Source organism: Cnephaeus nilssonii, assembly GCF_951640355.1.
Source record: "Cnephaeus nilssonii genome assembly, chromosome: 23".
Lineage (NCBI taxonomy): Eukaryota > Metazoa > Chordata > Mammalia > Chiroptera > Vespertilionidae > Cnephaeus > Cnephaeus nilssonii.
In genome coordinates this window covers 9,894,508-9,914,866 of record NC_137094.1, presented here as the reverse complement: position 1 = coordinate 9,914,866, position 20,359 = coordinate 9,894,508, and the positions used below count along the sequence as shown (strand labels likewise).

The following is a 20,359-nucleotide window of genomic DNA, read 5'->3' as shown; positions in this document are numbered from 1 at the left end:
CAATTAAAAATGGCTAAAGGATCTAAATAGATAATTCTCCAAGGAAGATACACAAACGGCAATAAGCACATGAAAAGATATCCAGCATTATTAGTCTTCAGAGAAATGCAAATAAAAACCACAATGAGATACCACTTCACACTCACTGGCATGGCTGTTGTTAAAAGGATAGATAATGACGCGCATTAATGAGTCTGTGGAGGTCATTGGTGTTCCCACAGACTGCTGGGGGGATGTAACACGTACATCCACTTTTACAGACAGAAAACAGTCCGGCATTCCTCAGTATATTAACTACAGAGTTACCATATGACCCAGCACTGCCACTTCTGGGTATATGTGCAAATAAAATGAAAACATAAATTGTCACACAATCTTACTCATGAACATAACTCCTTTACTTATCATAGTCAAAATGTTGAATGTCCCAGTGTCAATTGATGAGTGGACAAATAAAATGTAGCATATTCACTCAATGGAATTTTATTCAACAGTAAGGAGAAAGGAAATAATAACATATTTTAACATGTCCTTTGGTCGCAGGAGTGGGGTAGGGAGAGGGGAGATTGCATGTTTTCCATGTGCAAAAACCTAGTTTAAAAATGCATAAAACGAAAGACATACTTGGAAGTGTTAACATTTTTTTCTTTGTTTTAGAAGCATTTTTTTTTACCTTTTTCTATTTCTGATTGCTTTTTTGATCATTTTAATAGCAGAAATAAATAGGATTTTCATGAAATCTGGTATGTAGCCAGAGAGAGCTACATATAGGATTCTGAGTGCAGATACAATGGCAGAGCTGTTCATGAGTTTAATGCCTCCACGTTGTTCATCTCTAAATCCATTCACATTTTACCTTAATTGTTCTTATTCTCTAAGGATAGACACAAAGTCTGGTGCCACAAAAAATTATTATGACAGGTGAAAATATCATGTCAAGCCCACCTTGCCTAAATAATGTTTTCTAAAAACATTTATTGTTGTTTTCAGTGGGATAACAGAATCCATACTAAAAAAAAAGTTGCCAACGTTGTCAGAATTCTAAACTGTAAAATTGAACTCAAGGACATTTTCTAAATTCATTCAGTCGCTACCCTTAATAATATTAGGGAGCATACAGGAATATTAGGCAGTTGTTCAAGTCTCATTTTGCTGTAATAACTCAGGAACCGAGCCAGCCCCAAATGGCCCGGGCGACCGTGTCGTGCGCTCTGGGTTCTGGAACGGAGCTTCCCTTTGGCAGTTGCCATTTGACACTCAATCCAGTCTCATAAGACACGGCGTGTTTGCCTTCTTCTTCCATTGGAGGTGCTGTAATTTTTCCTCCTGCGGATGCCAAGATCTTGAGACGGGCATGAAGTAATGCTCTGAGTCACTACCACCTAAAAATACCAATGCCAAAGTCAAGACACATAGCGCAATAATCATATTATATTAATAGGAGAGTGGGAAAGGGAGAAGAGCCATTATTTTTATTGAGGAGTCCTTCATACAGAGTCCTTCATCCCTAGGGCTGCCATGGATGAGTTTTAGGACATCCGTGTACACCTTTAATGTCTTTTTTGCTGTTGACACTATTACAGATCTCCCTCATCCCCACCACTATGCCCCCTCCATCCAGCCTCCTTCCCCCCCCCACCCCCAGGCCTTCACCACACTATTGTCTGTGTCCATGGGCAAAGCATATATGTTCTTTGGTTAATCTGTATGTTATGTAGGAGTGTTTCCATTTATTTGTTTGTTTGTTTATGTGTCTTAGAGGGGAAGGCATTTAGTACCTTTATCAGACCCAAAAGGTTTACATGAGCCAAAAAATATTAAAATTCTCAACCCTGGGAAAATAAGTCCATTTGTCTTAAGAACAACCTTGGCTGTTAGTACAGATTCATAATAACGTGAGTTTGTCAGGATGTCACTACACTCTGTTCTCCTTTCCTTTGAACTTCGTTCGGGAGTTATTTGACATCTTTCCTGAGTCTTTTCCTAATCGGGTGTGACTTACATTCACAAGAACCAGACAGAGCCCAGGCCTGGGTGGCGTTTTAGAAAAGTGTTTCAGGGTCTCCTGAGAAGGGTCTTCGAACTCCTACAGTCCACAGATGAAGATCCCAGTCAGCTCTGACCCAAGGTGGGAGTACCCTGTCTGGCTCCAGCCTGGCCCTTCACTGACCTTGCCCTTCATATGGTAGCTGGTTCCCCACAGTGGACCTGCTGTGGCCACCTGCCAGGTGATGCTGGTGAGGCGAGGAGACTGCATGTGGCCTGACTCTGTGCAAGGCATTCAAGAAATGCTGTTTGGGTGCTTTCCTGTTTGGGATTTTCTCCACCTCCCCAACCCCCACCTTCTTTCTCTCTTACTTTGCTGTATTCCTACATCTAGCCAAGGACACCATGAGGGTTAAGCCTCAGCAGTTCAAGACACAGGCGCTCAGCCAGAGAGCGGTGCTTCTCCAACGCTGAATGTGCATGTGAATATCTCAGATGCCTTTTTCTTTTGACAGATTGGTGAGGTTCTTTACTGAGATTGTGCTGTCAAACATGAAGTTAGAACTTACACACTACATACTTTATTCAGAATAATATAGAAAAGTGTATAAAAAATATCATTTTGAATAATAATGCTTATAGACAGCTCAAAGGCTTACCATGTAGTATTCCATGGAGTCCCCCAAACAGTCCTAGTAGGAAGGTATCATAATTATCCCCATTTTGTGGATGGAGAAATAGAGGTACCAAGAGAATAAGTAACTTCATCCTCTGTCAGATGTCTTTTAAAAGGCAGATTCTGATTGGGCAAGTCTGGGGTAGGGACGGAGATTCTCCATTTGTAAGAGCGTTCAGGTGATACCTTGCTGCTGGTCTATGGACCATTCTTTAACATGGAAGTTCCCGGAACACTGTCTATCAAAGATGCGCGGGTGAAAGAAGCTGGGTTGTGTGTGTGTGGGGAGAGGGGTAGCTGAGAGCCTGTCCCTATGCACACGTGTGTACACCTGGTCCAAGTGGGCTCACTCTGTCCTGTCCTCTGAATCCCATCTTAAAATCAAATGCTTTTCTAAGTTTTCCACACCATCGAGCCTCTGTTAAATCATAGCGGAATTGTACACTAAATTAGAGGATCTAATTTAAGCCACTTTTTTAAAAAAAATGGAAAGAAAAAACAATAAGGGGATCTGAGAGTTGGCTGAAAACGGGAAATATATATATAGTTGTAATTATGTGAAAGAAAGAAGGATGGTTGATTGCAGTGCTCAATAAGACATCAATAGACTGCTGCAACAGAGCCGGAACCGAGAGAAAGGATTAGGAGACATTAAAAAATAGATTAATAAGGCAGGAGGCCTGGGCTGGAAATGAATGAGGTGAAATGGAAAGGCATCAACAAAGGAAGTATTTCCCGGTCTGACCCACGGAAGATGGAATAATAAGGAATAAGGACCCGACTCATGAAAATTGATTGTTCCGCCACAGTGATAATTTTCAAGAAAACACATTACAAAATGAGGGAGAATACACTTTCTCTGCATAATGTCCTATTTCCGGCAGTTCATCAATGCTTTTTCATCTGCTCAAAACTAAGTCTTTGTCATTAATTACTACAACGTGTCCAAAAGTCACCATGTGAATTTTCCAGAAAATATATTGTCTTACCTTTTGTGTTACCCAAATGTTATCGTGTACAAATTGATGTAATGCACAAGTTTCTATAGCCTATGAGGAGCTTGCTCCTGAATCATGTGATATATGGATATTGCCTGTGAGCATTAAGGTGGTGAAGGATATGAAAGGTGGGGAGTTTATAGCTTAAAGCCTTGAAGCCCTGGCTGGTTTGGCTCAGTGGATGAGTGTCAGCCTGTGGACTGGGGGGTCCTGGGTTTGATTCCCGTCAGGGGCACATGCCTGGGTTGCGGGCTCTATCCCCAGTGGGGGGCGTGCACGAGGCAGCCAATCATTCGTTCTCTCTCATCATTGATGTTTCTATCTCTCTCTCCCTCTCCCTTCCTCTCTGAAATCAGTAAAAATATATTAAAAATAAAAAAGAAAGACTTGAAGATTTGGGCGTAAGTCATGTGGTCTCTCATTCAGAGACTTAAGGAGAGATGAGTAGTGACATTTCTCTTGCAACTGCTAAGCTGAGCAATACCTGATGGAGTGGCCCAGCTACAAGGGATAAAAACAAAAGTGCTGGGGTGTAAATTGGAAAAGAAGGGGAGAATGTGTATGATCTTGATAGGATGGTTCACACTGAACAGTTATCCGAGAGAGATGAGGTGGCTCCCCTAGATCACCCCACTCATAATGGGGTGGAGCAGGAATTCAAAGCCCGAGGCCAACCTAAGGTTCGGGACCCTGGGTATTCCTTCAGGCAGCTCCACAGCCCGTTGCTAAACTGGCTGTTTATGCCCACTGCTCAAAGGTAGGAAGGCACATACCCGTTTGATTTGGGAGCATTAGGCCCGGTCTGACTATAAATGCTTAGGAATAACAGTGTGCATGTCATCGAGTGTCCACATCATTTCACAACTGTCAAATGAAGCTTAGGGTGATGCCGAAGCATTCCTGTGGCTCCCTGAGCACTTACCACATGCCAGGCGTCCAGCTCATTATCTGACACACACACACTGACCAGTGAGTCAGGGTCTGTTTTAACAGCCTGGTTCATTTATTTTCCTTATCATCTCCGATGGACATCTTCCTCTCTTAAGGTTTGGAATTTATATTTTCACTGGTCCAGCAAACTAACTGTAGCGAGCAGCCATTCTACTCTGTAAGTTCACAGCAGCCTGAATCAGTTGTACCCAAATAAAACAAAATCAATATCGTTAAACCGAACGAGTTAACTCTTCCTAAAAGCGTATTTCTACACAACATTAACTATAGACTTGGAAAATTCATTTATTCATGTTAGAAATATTTTTAAAATGCCGTTGTGAGATCCTTCATTTTGATAAAGTCCTACCATCATCTTGTTAATAAGCACTGTATTAATTTTGCAGCAAATTACAATAAGACCGCGCACTGTATGGCTGTGCCATTCAGCTGACATTTATGAAACGCTCTAATTTAACATGGTGACATCTATTACATGCATCTTTTACACGTTAGAGATAATAATCTCTGAGCGAAATAGACCTAAACCGGCCAAAAAAAAGGAGGGGGAGATGATGCAATATGAAATCATTCCCCTTTGAGAAGTAGCACTATAATTATTATAACCACTGCTGGGAACGGCACGTGTGGGGAACCTCTTTATACTCCTTCCGTCTTGAGCACTCAGAAGACTGAGAAAAAATGTGTCCCATTCCTACCATCGTTTTGTGTGAGCATGCCTCCGAACGTTACCCTTCGCACACCCCCTGGAGATCACGGTGGCAAGCTCGGACAGCCATTTCTGGGAGACGCCTTTTGAAAGGGGCGGGGAACTGTAAAATCACACCGGCCTGACAAATGGCAGGCATTGTAGAGCTGCAAAGAAAAGACATCTCGGTTTTCCACCCAGTAGCCGCCTTTCTTCTCGGATGAATGTTTTCGACAGCTGAGCAAGATGATAAACAGCCGTGTCCCAAAAACACTTAAATGGGAACAAGTATGGTGATGTACGTCATTCACCGGGCGTTCTGCGACGCGTGGCATTTATATGTGGCAGAAACCACTGAAGATCCATTTATTTGTTTTGCAAGTGGAATGAGTACCTGGCAAAGGTAGCCTGTTACATTATTGGGGACTTTTCTTCTCTGGAGAGGCAGAAGCTCAAGGAAAGGAATCAGTGTACGTATACCAAATAGACATAGTAATTCTCAGGGTCTGCATCCGAGGGTGGAGCAGGCTCCTGGCAGGGAGAATATACTGTGGATGGATGATAGGTAGATGATGGTGGTTGAATTGACAGGCAGCTGATAGGCAGCCCTGTATATAATTTTCCTTAGAAGCACCAACAATGCTGCAAATGAAGAAGTATTTTATAAGTGCTCTTTTTAAAACCAGTTAATTTCTAGAATTTTCCTTCAGATGCTCAGTAGTGGAAATTCTCCACTATTGACTCAGTTCACAAGCTCTCTGTTTCTCTGATGCTCAGTGCTGGGTAAGGATGGCGGTGCAGGTGGAAGAAGTGGTGGGGGCTGGGAGGTATTGCTCAGTAACGTGACCTTGCACGACTCAGGGTGCACGCCGTGCCATTGGACGTGATCCAGCATTTGTGGAGTGAAAGTGCGAATGAGCTTCTCAACAGAGAAGAATAGGAGTCTAAGCATTTCTATGGGAGAGAAGTCTGGAGTCGCCTCTATGAAAGAAAAGAATATTCTCAAGAATCTACTCACCGATTAGAAGATATCTTTGGCCCTCGTTTATATCTCTTTTCTGCTTAGACAAAACCCTCCAAATCAAATTCAATTTCCAGGGTAGGTTTCCTATTCCTAATCTTTTGAGTTCAAGTTCTGACTTTGTTTGGCATCATCACTGTCACCTCCTTGGCTCTTGGTGAGTTCTGGGGAAGATGTAATCTATGGACCATCAGATGATTTCTACCGCCTGCCAAATGAGTGCTTAGGAAGGCACGTAGTTCTGCTATTTTTCAAATGTTGCTTTAAATTACTTACAATTTGGTGTCTGTTACATAGAGAACCTCTGTGCTCACCTATTTATTGACCTTTAAATCATGCTTCATATTTTTTAAAAATATATTTTATTGATTTTTTACAGAGAGGAAGGGAGAGGGATGGAGAGTTAGAAACGTTGATGAAAGAGAAACATCGATCAGCTGCCTCCTGCACACTCCCTACTGGGGATGTGCCCGCAACCAAGGTACATGCCCTTGACCGGAATCGAACCTGGGACCCTTCAGTCCGCAGGCTGATGTTCTATCCACTGGGCCAAACCGGTTAGGGCATGCTTCTTATTTTTTAAACACAGAAGTGGTGTTTTCACACATACACACACACACACACAGTGATCATGTATGGATTATTCCATGTCTTGATTTCACCCTGAAAGAATTCCATCTCTTAATGTGGAGGGTAGTGAAGAAAGCTGACTCGAATGATTACTGCAGAATCTGACTCTTTCCCGTTGCCACTGATAACCCCGCCAGCCTCATTGTATCAGTTGTCTCACAGTTGACTGTGCATACTCGCCATGGCCACATGGCCTGGTACTGTAGACTTTTACAGGCTGGTCGGAAATGGAGAGGCCCTGAGTGTGATCACAAGGTAATCTATAGCCACCGCTAGCCAGCGTCAGTGCTATTCACAGAAATTCACGAAGTAATAACTGGACTGCTTGGCTGATTCTTCCATTTGGATCCAGCGTCCCACAGAGATAGACCACCACCTTGACCTTCCTGGGGACTAGCTCTGGTCCCCTTGCTGTCCGATTAGTAGCTTATACCAAACAGAGTGAATGTAGCATGGTGGTTATGAATGTGGATTTGGAAGTTACGCCACATAACTGTCTGGCCCCCAGTAAGTAACATGATCTTTCTAAGGTTTGGTTTCTTCTCAGTAAAATGAGGAGTCGGGCATTTCATAAATGGTAACATGACTAACACTCCTGCTGTTGTGGAGCTTACCTTGTAATGTGGCTCCTTCCTTCATTCTGTTCCCTGTTTTTCAAGTTGGAATCGTGCACGGATGTCTGATGAATTCCCATTGGTTGTTCTAGTCCATAATGAAATGAGAAAACACCTCCAAACTGGACTTTACGCCCCCTTTTTTATGTATTTTCATTCTCAAATGAGCAGCCCAAGGAAGAAAAAATACCATTTTACCTGGCAGTACTCTAAAGCATATAACTTTTTCACATTTTTTTACCATAATATAAATAATCTAAATGTACTTAATGTGATTAAGGCGTGCAACAAATGAACCATAAAAATGCTGAAATATCCCTAAAAGCAGGATTGTGTAAAAAAAAAAATGTTCCGTACAAAATGACGCTATTAACAAAGACCTTTGTTTTAAGGTTGTTGAAGGGCTACTATTAGGAGAGCAAGATCTTTCCTTAAATTAAGCATCTTGTATGTGTAAAACAAGCTTAGATGAACGAGACAGCAAATGAGAGGAACGGAACAGAGAAGTCGAGTTGTAAAGACTAAATTAACTGCTGTCTCTCCTCTATTTTGGTCTCCACATGACCGACCACATTTGGATTTCTTCACGTGGTGCTCAATGCTTAATTCCACGGTTCCCTCTTAGCCACCTACTACTGACTTCTACGGGGCTTATTTTCATCCGGCTCCAAATATTCACCCTGTTGAGGCAGCCTATGTTTTTGTGTCAGTGGGGGGAAACACACACACACACACACACACACACACACACACACACACACACACACACACACCTTCTTCTTGTCTGTCTAACATTTAAAAAATTTTTCTTCCTCCCTCCCCACCTTGTACCTAATGAGCAAATTATCTAAAAATAGATACAGTCATCATTCTACAAAACGTTGTATCTTCCCTAGATGGGAGGCCAGTGTGATTGTAAGCGACGCGCTTCTGGCAGAAGGTGCAATCAGTGCCAGGATGGATTCTTCAACCTGCACGAGCTGGATCCTGATGGCTGTAGTCCTTGCAACTGCAATACCTCGGGGACCGAGGATGGAGATATTACCTGTCACCCACATTCAGGCCAGTGCACGTGCAAAGCAAATGTTACTGGTATGTGTAATGCAGGCGTTTCAGTCACGTCTCTATTGCCATCTGGAATAAAATCCTCTATTTGATTTCTTAACGGAAGAGTAAAGCAAATCTCCTTGCTCAAGGCAGGCTGGAAAAGAGGAAAAAAACACAATCTGAAAGAAATTAACTGTCTAAAATGATTGAATTAATAATTCTATCAAACTTCCGCTGGAAGCTTCCTTTAATCAACCCTTTAGAAGTTTGTGGAGTCGGTAGCCGCTGTACTTCACATGGTCCCATACTAATAAGTCATAGAAAAATATAATTTGCTTACCGCATAGATGTTTCTTTCAGAAAATTAGCACTTTTTCAAAATGGTTTATACTTAATGAGTTCTAAGCAAATGATTTCCCTGCTAGTTTTCTTAATAGACCAAAATAAATGGATTTTTTTTTCAAAATATTCTGTGCTACAGGGTCCTTTGTGATAAATCTTTCCATATTTTCCTATTATATTTCTTTGAACTGTTCCTATGAAATGCAAAATAAGTCAACATAACTCCACAGATCATGTATATTGCTAGGGTTAGTTATAAAGGGCCACATAATTTTAATTTTGTAATTCAGTGCCAAGCTGATTATAATAAACAGCCACCTTCAGTGTTATTTATCATTTTTTTATACGAGACGTGCTTTTTTGTTTGTTACTCCCACAGGTATTTTTCAGAAATTAGATTTGATTATAGCAATTTATTACATCCAACATTTTTGAGGGGAACCACAGCCACATAAGGACAAAATTTATCAAGTGCCCAAAATGCGCTGTGTACATAATGCACTTTGAAATTTTGATATATGAGAATATTATGTGCGGAAAGTTTCCTGATGAAGTGAGTCTCATATTGTAACTGAACATGTCTCGGTTCGTATAGGAAGTTTAAAAAAGACCTTTGCCTTTCTATTGTCATTCAAGACTTCCATCGTTTTTCTAACTTTGACCTGAACCTAAAAATAATAAAATCATGCCTAACAGTCACACACACACACACACACACACACACACACACACAAACACATATACACGCGTGTGTGCACATACATACCTACACACATACATATGAACATAGCATTCTGAATAATATATTCATTTGTTATATAACACTAAAATGGATTTTTATATAGATATACATATATTTTATTCAGCTAGATAAGCATTTCATTTTAATTTAATAAAAGAATATGGGCGTGTTCAATGGTATTACACTAGGCTTCTCTGGTTTAGGGAAATATTATATCAAAATTTTAAAGTAACTAGCCCTTATGCATTTCAATCATACAAAAACTAACTTCAGAGAAGCTAGATAACCAATGTGTACAGGGAAGCACACTTTGTGTAAACGTTACCTGGGATGCTGAAGGAATTCTAAGACCTTCAAATTCATCTCTATGGCATCTTCTGTTCTTTAACGTGAGATACATTTTAAATTCAAAATGTGAAAACGAAACTTAAAGAAAGGCCTTTAAAGACAATGAAATAGTCATTTCTCTATACAATGGTTAGATTCCAGAGCTTAAGGGAGAAAACAATCAAAACTTACTATTTACTTAGAATTTGTTATGGCCTCCCTATCATTTACCTATTTTACCAGATGGTTTTCTGCAGGAAAATATAAATTTATAAATAAATATATAAATATATGTGTGTGTGTATATATATGTATTTGAAGATGAAATCATCATTTTGATATTATTTCTAAAGTAATTTCTGCACATTCAGTATGTTTAATAAAAATATAAACTCCATATGCATAAATTTTTTTCTAAGGAGAATTAACAAGTAATCTTACTCAATTTTACCTTGTTAATAATAAAAAAACACAAAAAAAAACAGAAAATACAAGTGTGTGTTGTATATGCTTCGGAAAGCAAACTGTTGGAGTTAACAAAACTGTTAAATCTTACTAATGATTCTATCACCAGTAAAATACATTAGCACCAATAATTTTATTAAAGTAGGTCATTCATCTAGAATAAAAAGGGAGAAGAATGTGAATTAAATGCCAAGTGTGCTAACTCGCCTGTACTTGTTAACACCGAATGTGATGCCCTGTAGGCCTTCCCAAGTATCGTTAGGAATAGATTACCTGTCAGGAATATGTATGGCATATTCAAATAAGCACTGCGCATATTTTTAAAACTGATATGATATGAATCCATGTAGACCAATTTTAATAGTTCAAAATGAGTCATAATTCTTGTTAACAATACAGTTATTTTTAAAATTTGCAGCAATAGTGGCCCTTTTTTATTTTCCTTATTGAAATTAAATGATATGCCTTAGGTGAGTCATTCATCACTGTTAAAGAACTCGCCTTCCATTGGAGTTCTTGAATTTTTATTCATACATATACATATATATTATGCATCTCCTTCCCGCTTAGGAAATGCTTTTCTACATATGAGTTCCTGAGTGTGTTTTTGACTGTTATTTTAGTACTAATTTTTTTTATTGCTACTAAAGCTTAAAATAAATGTTTCAATTGATTCAGCCCCACAGAGTCTGTTATTTAAATTCATGGATAGGTGAAAGCTATCTAAAGAAAGTGTTTTGCATCTCAATGTTTACTATTTAACAATGTTTTTATTATTTTGCGGTGTAATAGTCTTTTTAAAAGTAACCTAAGTTGTCAGAGATTTAAGTATAGTCGCTAAAACGTTTTTCCCCTGTTTGTGAAATGTATATATGTACTCCTTTAAATAGGAGTAATCTAAACAGAATTTATTTAGTGTTTAAAGAGGTATGTTCTGAATCATACAATATGACAAGCAATGTGATTGCTTTATGAGCCAAGGAGAGCATAATTTATTTTAATTGAAAGTGATAAAATATATAGGAGCATATAAAAGCATTGAAATAAAAATTGCTCTGGATAAGTTTTATTTATATTAATTATCAAAATGTATGATATTTAGGAGTAAGTATATATATATCCTGTTATCACCAAAATAGTTATCAGCTTAACATTTTAGGGGGTTCTGATTTCTAGGAAAATAACTATGCTGTTCTTCTGTATGGCTTTGAAAATGAGTTTCCCTTTCTTTTGTACATTTTAAATGAGCATGCTTGTTAAGATAAAATAAGTAAAATTAATAGTTTTACCATAGCTTTTAGTTTTACAATAATAGTTTTAATATTCATTCAAGAGAAGAGTTCTGGTATGTGTAATAGAGTGATATTTCCATTGAGCATTTCTTTTTGCATTAAGCAATATGCAAATAGAAGTTAATAAAGCACCATACAAAATCAAAGTTGCATCATCACCAGATTACGTCTCGCCATCATGTTTGGAGTCCATGACTAGCCTTGCCTGGCATTACTTGCGAGAAATCGGCCAACATTTGTGTGTGCATGCAATGTCAGCGTTACCATTGCTTGGCCTTCAGCTACCTTGAAAGCATGCTAGTATCATTTTCACATTTTCCTCTCTTTTAAAACAAATTCCATCTCTAGGGCTCCGATGCGATCGTTGCCGTCTTGGATTTAAATTCCTCCCGAGTTTCCGTGATGGTGGATGTGAGCCCTGCCGGTGTAACCCCTTCGGCTCCCTGAGCAAACTCTGCGACCCTCTGTCGGGGCAGTGTGAGTGCAGGGCGGACGCCAGAGGCCTCCAGTGCGACACCTGCCGAGAGCACTTCTACGGGCTGGACGTCACTGGCTGCCAGGCCTGCGGCTGCCACCCCGCGGGGTCCCTGCCTGGGACGGTCTGTGACGCTGGGACAGGGCAGTGCCATTGCAAGCCCAGCGTTGGCGGGAGACAGTGCGATGGATGTTTGGAGGGATCCTTCTACCTCCAACAGAATAACTCTTTCCTCTGCCTGCCCTGCGACTGTGATAAGACGGGCACAGTAAATGGCTCTCTGCTGTGTGACAAATCAACGGGACAGTGTCCGTGCAAACCAGGAGTCACAGGTCTTCGCTGCAGCCAGTGCGGGCCGCACAGGTACAATCTGACCGCGGGCGACTTCCAGGGCTGCGGGACGTGTGAGTGCGACCCCTCGGGGACGTTACCCGGGACCATGTGCGACCCAAGTAGTGGCCAGTGCCGGTGTTTGCCTAATCGTCAGGGAAGGAGGTGTGACCAGTGCCAACCAGGTAAGAGGGGATTGTGCTGCCTTCTCAGGGCGCCATGACGTTTCTTTCTTTATTCCATATCGGGTGATTCCTCTTTGTTACTCCGTTGAGGCTTCTAAAAATTTAACCCACAGCGTCAGTGTTGAGTTTACATCTTTATGCGGCACAGATACAAGTGCTCAGTCTATTCAAGATTGTGTGGCATGTTTGTCTGACCCTTTAGATCAGTGGTTCTCAACCTTTCTAATGCCGCGACCCTTTAATACAGTTCCTCATGTTGTGGTAACCCCCAACCATAAAATTATTTTCGTTGCTACTTCATAACTGTAATTTTGCTACTGTTAATGAATCGTAATGTAAATATCTGTGTTTTCCGATGGTCTTAGGAACCGCTAGCAGACCGAAAATAATTTTATGGTTGGGGGTCACCACAACATGAGGAACTGTATTAAAGGGTCGAGGTATTAAAAAGGTTGAGAACCACTGCAGATGAATGCCAGCCAATGACATTTCAGAATTGAGACTTACTTGTATTTAATTTCTCAACTTGAACTAAACAGAGTGGAAAGGAGGGAGGGAAGAGAGGAGAGAGACAGAGAAAGAGAAACATCAATGTAAGAGAGAGACATGGATTGATTGCAAGGGCCGACACTCTAACCACTGAGTATACTGACCCAAGCAATCCCTCTCTTCTTGTTTTTGTTTTGTTTTGTTTCTGGTCCTGCATTCTTATAGCTTCAGAAAGTATGTTGAATTTATCTCTTACTGTTAAATTTACATTGACAAATAGAACACCCTTATCTTGAAGTATCTTTGTCATAAGCAGGCGCTTCAAGGAGCCAGCTCTGCGGTAGGCACACTAAAATGCACGGCTGGAATCTTTCATTCTGTGTCTTTAAACACATCGGAGAGACCAGTCACTTTCTATGGGGGGCCGGGAGGGGGATGTGAACTGGCCAGGCTGAGGACTCCTGCCTGCCTCTTTCATCCGTAATTGTAAATATTACTGGCTGCACATAGATTCCTGTCCCACTTTCTTAAAAAACATTATTAAAGAAGGTGTATGTAATGAAGCCTCATGTATTATTCACCTAACCTTACGGGGATGTACAAGGAAGAGGCTTAATTCAACTAAAATTTATAGGCAATTTGTTAAAGCAGCAGCGCGCATTAGAAGGTACATTAGAGCCCCATTGGTTTTAATATGCCATTCAATAACTTGAGCAGAGGTTAAAAATGCTGCTTAACCTCCATTAAGTATTTTAAAAATGCTTTAATTTAAAATTATTTGGAGTGTGTGTACATATATGAATGTACACATCCCCACGCTAATAAATACTGCACTAAGGATGTGTTCCCGGCGCGCGTTGCCGTGCCGGGTGACCTGGTAGCGTGCAGCTGCAGGCACTTAGTCAGAGGCCAGGCCTGGGAAGCCGGGAAGGATGGCACCCGCCGTGACCCGCCCGTGTCCTTGGGAACCAGAGGCAGCGAGGGTTTGCCGAGGACTCTGCAGCTTCGGAATAAAATAAAGGCTAATTTATAATGGAAACAGCTCCACATGACACGTTTTGTGCTAATAGGACCGTTCCTCATGCTTTGCTCCGGTGTTTACTTTTGCTTTTGTTTTATGATTCTTTATGATTCATACAGACTATTAGAAAGGAACGCCTGCCCTAGCCGGTTTGGCTCAGTGGATAGAACATCGGCCTGCAGACCATCTCAGATTTTAAGGGGTCACGGGTATCCATCCATCCGTCTACCCATCCATCCATTCAGCCTTCTATCCATTTCACTCACATATTCTTGTTTTTATATAAACAATCTTTTGGATACATTACACTGTACCAGGAAGGATGCTGTATGCTGATGTAAGATATACAGTCATAAATACATTAAACTTAGGGTTGTATAAAGGTCTGTGGTTTAGTAGGGGAAACTGACTTGTAAGTAAATACAACACTGTGATTACTACAATATTAGAAATGTACAATATAAAGAACTAGAAAAGGAAACAGACTGATTAATTCTTCAAGGGTGGGGGATATGGAGAGCTTAGACAAGGAAGTGATTTCTGAGCCGAGTTTTATAGCAAAGAGAGGTTGGGAAGATACTCAAGGAGAGTACAGCTGAACAGGAAGAAGCAAGGGGAGCAGAGCATTCACAAAGCATACTTACACTAATTGAAAAGGAGGTTAGGGAAATCTTTTCAATAAGAGAAATTATACCTTGTAATGAATGATATGGACATATATTTATGCATTTATTGATGTTTGGTCAAATCTATGAGTAATTTTTTAGCATTGTTATTTTCTTAAATGTTTTGATTTTTTTTAGAGGGAGAGGAAGGGAGAGGGAGAGATAGAAACATCAATGATGAGAGAGAATCATTGATCAACTGCCTCCTGCATGCCTACTACTGGGGATGGAGCCCACAACCAGGGCATGTGCCCTGACCAGGAATTGAACCTTGACCTCTTGGTTCCTAGGTCGACACCCAACCATTGGGCCAGACTAGCGTTATTTTTATATAAAACTACCAAATGGAAGAAAATTATTACTGCCTTAATGTGAAGATTAGCATCATCTACACTACTTTATTCTGAAAATATTGATTCGTAAAACCGTTTCTAAGTTGGTCTTTTGTTACCTGACATAGGGGAGCCACAAATCCCTCCTGGACTCTTCCCTTAATATTGTGTCCATTCTCTGGCTTACACCGAGAGTCGTTACTTCTAAATGGCTTATAATTAGTGCTTATCCTCGGCTCTGCCCTCCTTTTTGGAATAAGGCCTAGAGGTTAACCTTGTTTTCTTCCTCCCATTTTAAGACCTCGGTAAAGCCTAGTTGTTCATGGTCCTCGGGAGGAACATTGCCATGAAATGGGCTCTTCTTTTATGCCCAAGACAGGTACTGTGTTGTGCAAATAACCACGACAGGAGATAATACCGGCTGCCTGGCTAATAACTCTGAACTCTAAGCATTCTGTAAACCCTCTCCAAGATAAAGCCACGGGATTTTATGATCCGGGTGACTTTTTTGCTTTAGCTGCAAAACACATTGTTTCCCACAGGAGACTAGTCTTGCTTGGGACCAGGGGTTAGCTGAAATAAAACGGGGGGCGATAATAACCTCGAGTGGGCCGATTTGTGCCATAGACATGTAAACTCAGCAGCGCTACACAAGGTATAAGGGAATGGCATTGGCCCAACGACTGGGCTTCGTGTTAAGTATGCGGCACAAAATCATTCTTGGGAAGAAATCTCAAAGAGATCAGTGAAAACGACACAGACACAAAGATGGGGAACATAAAGTGGAGCTAATGGAGGGAGATCAGAAATGCATTGAGTTCCAGGCGAGACATTAAGGTCAGTTATCTTTGAGCTGCACCCAGGAGTTGAAGCGTAGGGAGGAGGGAAGGAGAAATGGTGTTTTCTACAGTGGGAAGTCATAAAGGGAAACGCAATGGTCTGTTCAGGTAAGGCAAGAGGTAATCATTGGACAGGAAGGTACCTGAGTCATCCTAATTAGAACTGCTTAAAAATAGGACAACTGAAATACTGGTGGGATTAGCCTCTATAATCATGCTCCTGAGAGGAGGAGGGGAATTAGCCCCCCACAATTCCAATGTAATCTTTTCCTTGAAGCTCTACCTCTAGGTTGCAGCCCCCTGAGGTGTTTTAATACCTTTGTTTGTTCTTCTCTGCGTGCTATCTCTATTTTTTCCTATGGCGTTCTTTATTCTCCAAAACGTGGGCATCCCAATCTTCTGCACCAAAATGGACCCTCCTGGTCCTTACAGAGTTACCTCATAAATCATTTCTTGTAAAAATTATCCTTAATCGTTCTAGAATTCTCTGTGGCTCAAAGCTATTGCAGTAAGTCTAAGTTAATTCTGCTTCTAAGTATCTCTGCTAATGTGCAATTTATCCAAATTGGAGAGCTGTTAGTACATTCATGATGCTATCGTCATGGATTTAAGGACCTAGGTACCTTCACAGGAAGAAAAGTACACAGAATCACAGCCCCAGTGATCTTGAATCCAAAATCAAAGTCTCCCAAATTTGTGACTTTGGTCACATGATAAATCAGATGCGAGTATACACGTTAATTGGCATGGCCATTTGTTATTTCTGGAAAAATGCATATGTATAAAGAGAATTGCTGTCAGTGGATGCAAAGAAGCAAATGACATAGTCTAGTTGTAAATTACAATAAAAGTGACAGTATTTGTTCTTTCCAACTGAATGGCACAGATTTGGAGCTTCATTTTTCATTCTCCTTGAGCTCAATCTTTTCTATTTTACTATTCCCGAAGCTTTGTAAGAGAGACTATGCAGGGACTAGAAGATAAGCCCATTGGTGATGGCTGTGAAAGAATGGCTTGTTTTCAGCGAAAGCCTTAAATGAGTCTTGCAGTGTTGCAATTTCCTTTTGTTCCTCCCTCAAGAATAGGTGTCACAGTATGGATTTACTCAGTGCGCATGCTCTTTCTCTCTTTTGGGATCACTGATATTTTATACCTTTAAATTCATGACCACGACAATTGTACAATTCCTTTTCATTTTCCAGAACTTTATTCTTTAGACTCCCTCTGAAATCCCTCCCCCCATTTTTTTCATTAAAATTTCTTAACATTATGCATATGTGTATATGTGTATGTTCATATGTATGTATGCATATACATGCAGAAACACACATGTCAACACCAAGAATGGTTTCTCTTTCATTTGCCTACTCCATCATTCAAATTCCCATATCCCTTTTAATTTTATAACTGTGGACTTCCACGTTTTCTAGGTCCAGGAAATTTGAAGTAACTTGAAAATATTTGTGAATGCTATTTTTCTTTCTTTTTGCTATAATAAAAATGGGTGCATACTTAATTTAAATTATGTGGGTTTAAAAATATAGTACTTGTGGGAATCAATGCCTGTTTTAATAATTGGGTATATTTTTTGCCTACTTTGTGACAAACATTGTACTGGATGCTGGGGAGACAGTGATGAGCTAATCCGTTGTGGTTCCTGCCTTCATGGAGAAAACAATGTGGTGGAAATGAGATTATAATTTTCATGAGACTCCAAAGGAAATAAATAGGATGCTGTGAAGCTGTAACAGGCATGCCTAAGCTGGCCTAGGTTAGGTTTCTCAAGGAAGTCACAAGACCTGTTTTGTGAGGAATGAGCTAAACAGAAAAGGGGGTCAAAGTCATTTCAGCAGACAGAACGCCCTGGAAAAGGCTGTGAGGTATCAAGAGAAGAAGGAAGTGTGGAGCAGACTGAGCTAGTGATGAGCAGCGAACTGAAACTGGAGAGAGAGGTGGGATCTGGATGGAGGATTAAAGGCCGTTTTAGGGATTTTGGTATTTTATTCCTAAAGAAATAGGAAGTCATTAAATTATTTTAAATAGAGGAATGAGATGTTGAAATTATACTTGGAAAAAGGCTGTTCCGGCTACAATATGAAGAATAGACTGAGGGGGACAGGAAAGATATCATTGGATGAAGTAACCTCAAGCTGAGATGCCGGGTTTGAATCTAGATTCCGCTGTTTGTCTATCATTTTAGAAAAGTTGGTTAATCTTTCTAACCTCCAGTTTTATAAGTTATATAACAGGTATAATAATAATGCCTGAATTACTAGCATTGCTGAGAGAACCAATTGAGGTCATTAATATGAAGCTCTTACCATAGCCTCTGGGACATAGTGTTGAAAACTTGGCGGTGACTTGAACTAGGGAGGTGACAGTAGGGACGGAGAGGAGAGTAAAATGCTTAGAAGACAATACCCATTGACTTGGTCATTAGCTACATGAAGCCAGGGGAAGTGAAGGATGTAAGCTAGTTGCCAGTTTTAACAAAAATACATTATTTCAGGTATTTTAAACTACTTTTATTGCTGACACTGTTACAGTGTCCCCATTTCCCCTCCCTTTGCCCACCTCCATCCAGATCCTGTTCCCCTCTGGCCTTCACCCCACTGTTGTCTGTGTCTGTGGATTATGCATACATGTTCTTTGGCTAATCTGTGCACTTTCCTTTATGAATTTCAGGTAATTTTTTAATATAAGCAAATATCAGACGGAACATACTTTTACTAAAAAAGTCATTAGAAATTCAAATGTAACCGGCATCTTGTATTCTGTTGGCTCTCCTAGCAGGATGTTTCAGGGTTCTAGGTTGAGTATCTGAAGAGATGGTGATGCCATTTGTTAAAATGAAGATGGTTAAAGGAAGGTCATGAAGTAGGTTTTCAGTGCACTGAGTTTTAGGTGCCTGGGTACAAAGATAGCAGGTACAATGCCAGTCATTGACTCGGCCTCGCTTTGGTGCTAACTGACACAAGAGCTAAGCACAGCTATAAGCACATTTGTATTGGGAATTCATTTAGTGCCCCTACAGAGTGTTCTGCGTTTTGATGTAATCAAAATGTTACCGTTTAAAGAAACGACTGGCTAGGAAGCATATATAAACTATCTTCACTTTTTTATTCCAGGTTTTTATATCTCTCCGGGCAATGCCACTGGCTGCCTGCCCTGTTCCTGCCGCACAGCTGGGGCAGCTCATCACATCTGTAACAGCCGAACTGGCCAGTGCGTTTGCCAAGATGCTTCCACCGCTGGGCTAAGTTGTGACCGTTGTAGGGACCTTTACTTTGGATTTGATCCTCAGACTGGCAGGTAAATATTGATGAGAATTAATAATTAAATCTTTTTATTTAATTATATGTACAATGACTTCCTTTATAACCAACAGTGACTTTGTTTGGCAATATCTTTTGTAAAATGCAGTGTTTTCTGTCCTGCTTAGTTGGTTGATACATTTTTGACTCTTTGATGCCTGCGTTTATTAGACATAATGGTAATTCTTCAATATTTTCTAGAGTTCCAATATATAGGTTGTCATACATTGATAGATATACCCAATATTAGGGCCTGGGGATATTTAACTTGATAAAATTATTTTCCCTCAAAGAACTTACAATTTGAATGTGGAGACAGGTAAAGAAATATCCCAAGAAGAAAACACACACAGACACACACACACACACACACACACACACACACACACACACACACAGAGAGAGAGAGAGACACACACACACACACACACAGTATAAGGGCTAGAATAGGTAACATGTATATCTGTATCTTGTTTTATGTGGCCCCCGACGTTATTGCTTATTTATTAATTTACTGCACCCATTTATGTTGCCCTTGCCTTTCTAATTTAGATTGAAAGACTGGCAGATAAGAAACTTATCTTTATATTCAGTGATATGATTTCCCCCCGTGTGTAAAGTACATTCTGAAAATAAATTAATCAGTTTTCAAAGTTACACTGTCTTTAATGTTCTTCCCATTTCCTGTATATCTGTGGGCATTTACTTTCATGCATCTGTGGTCATTGCTGTATTTGTGAAGATGAGCTGGAATGCTAATTCCGTGAGGGTTTCTTTTTCTCCCCTTTAGATTATAAATTTATCTCGGGTTGGGACTATATCCATTAATTCTTTGGTGTTCCTGTCTCCAAGCAACTAGTATGTGTTTCTCATAAACCAGTCAAATCTGTTTCTCAGTGTGTGTGTGTGTGTGTTTAAAATTATAATTGC

At 40.3% G+C, this 20,359-nt stretch overlaps 1 protein-coding gene across 1 annotated transcript in view; it reads left to right on the top strand.

The window, feature by feature from the left end:
• The window catches only part of USH2A (usherin), a gene marked incomplete at its 5' end in the record, with an annotated part of 397,572 nt that overhangs the window by 58,296 nt on the left and 318,917 nt on the right, over window positions 1–20,359 (top strand). The window contains 3 exons of the mRNA XM_079763761.1: window positions 8,461–8,656; window positions 12,128–12,769; window positions 19,244–19,427. Coding sequence (XP_079619887.1) covers window positions 8,461–8,656; window positions 12,128–12,769; window positions 19,244–19,427 — 1,022 coding nt within the window. The remainder of the gene's footprint in view (window positions 1–8,460; window positions 8,657–12,127; window positions 12,770–19,243; window positions 19,428–20,359) is intronic.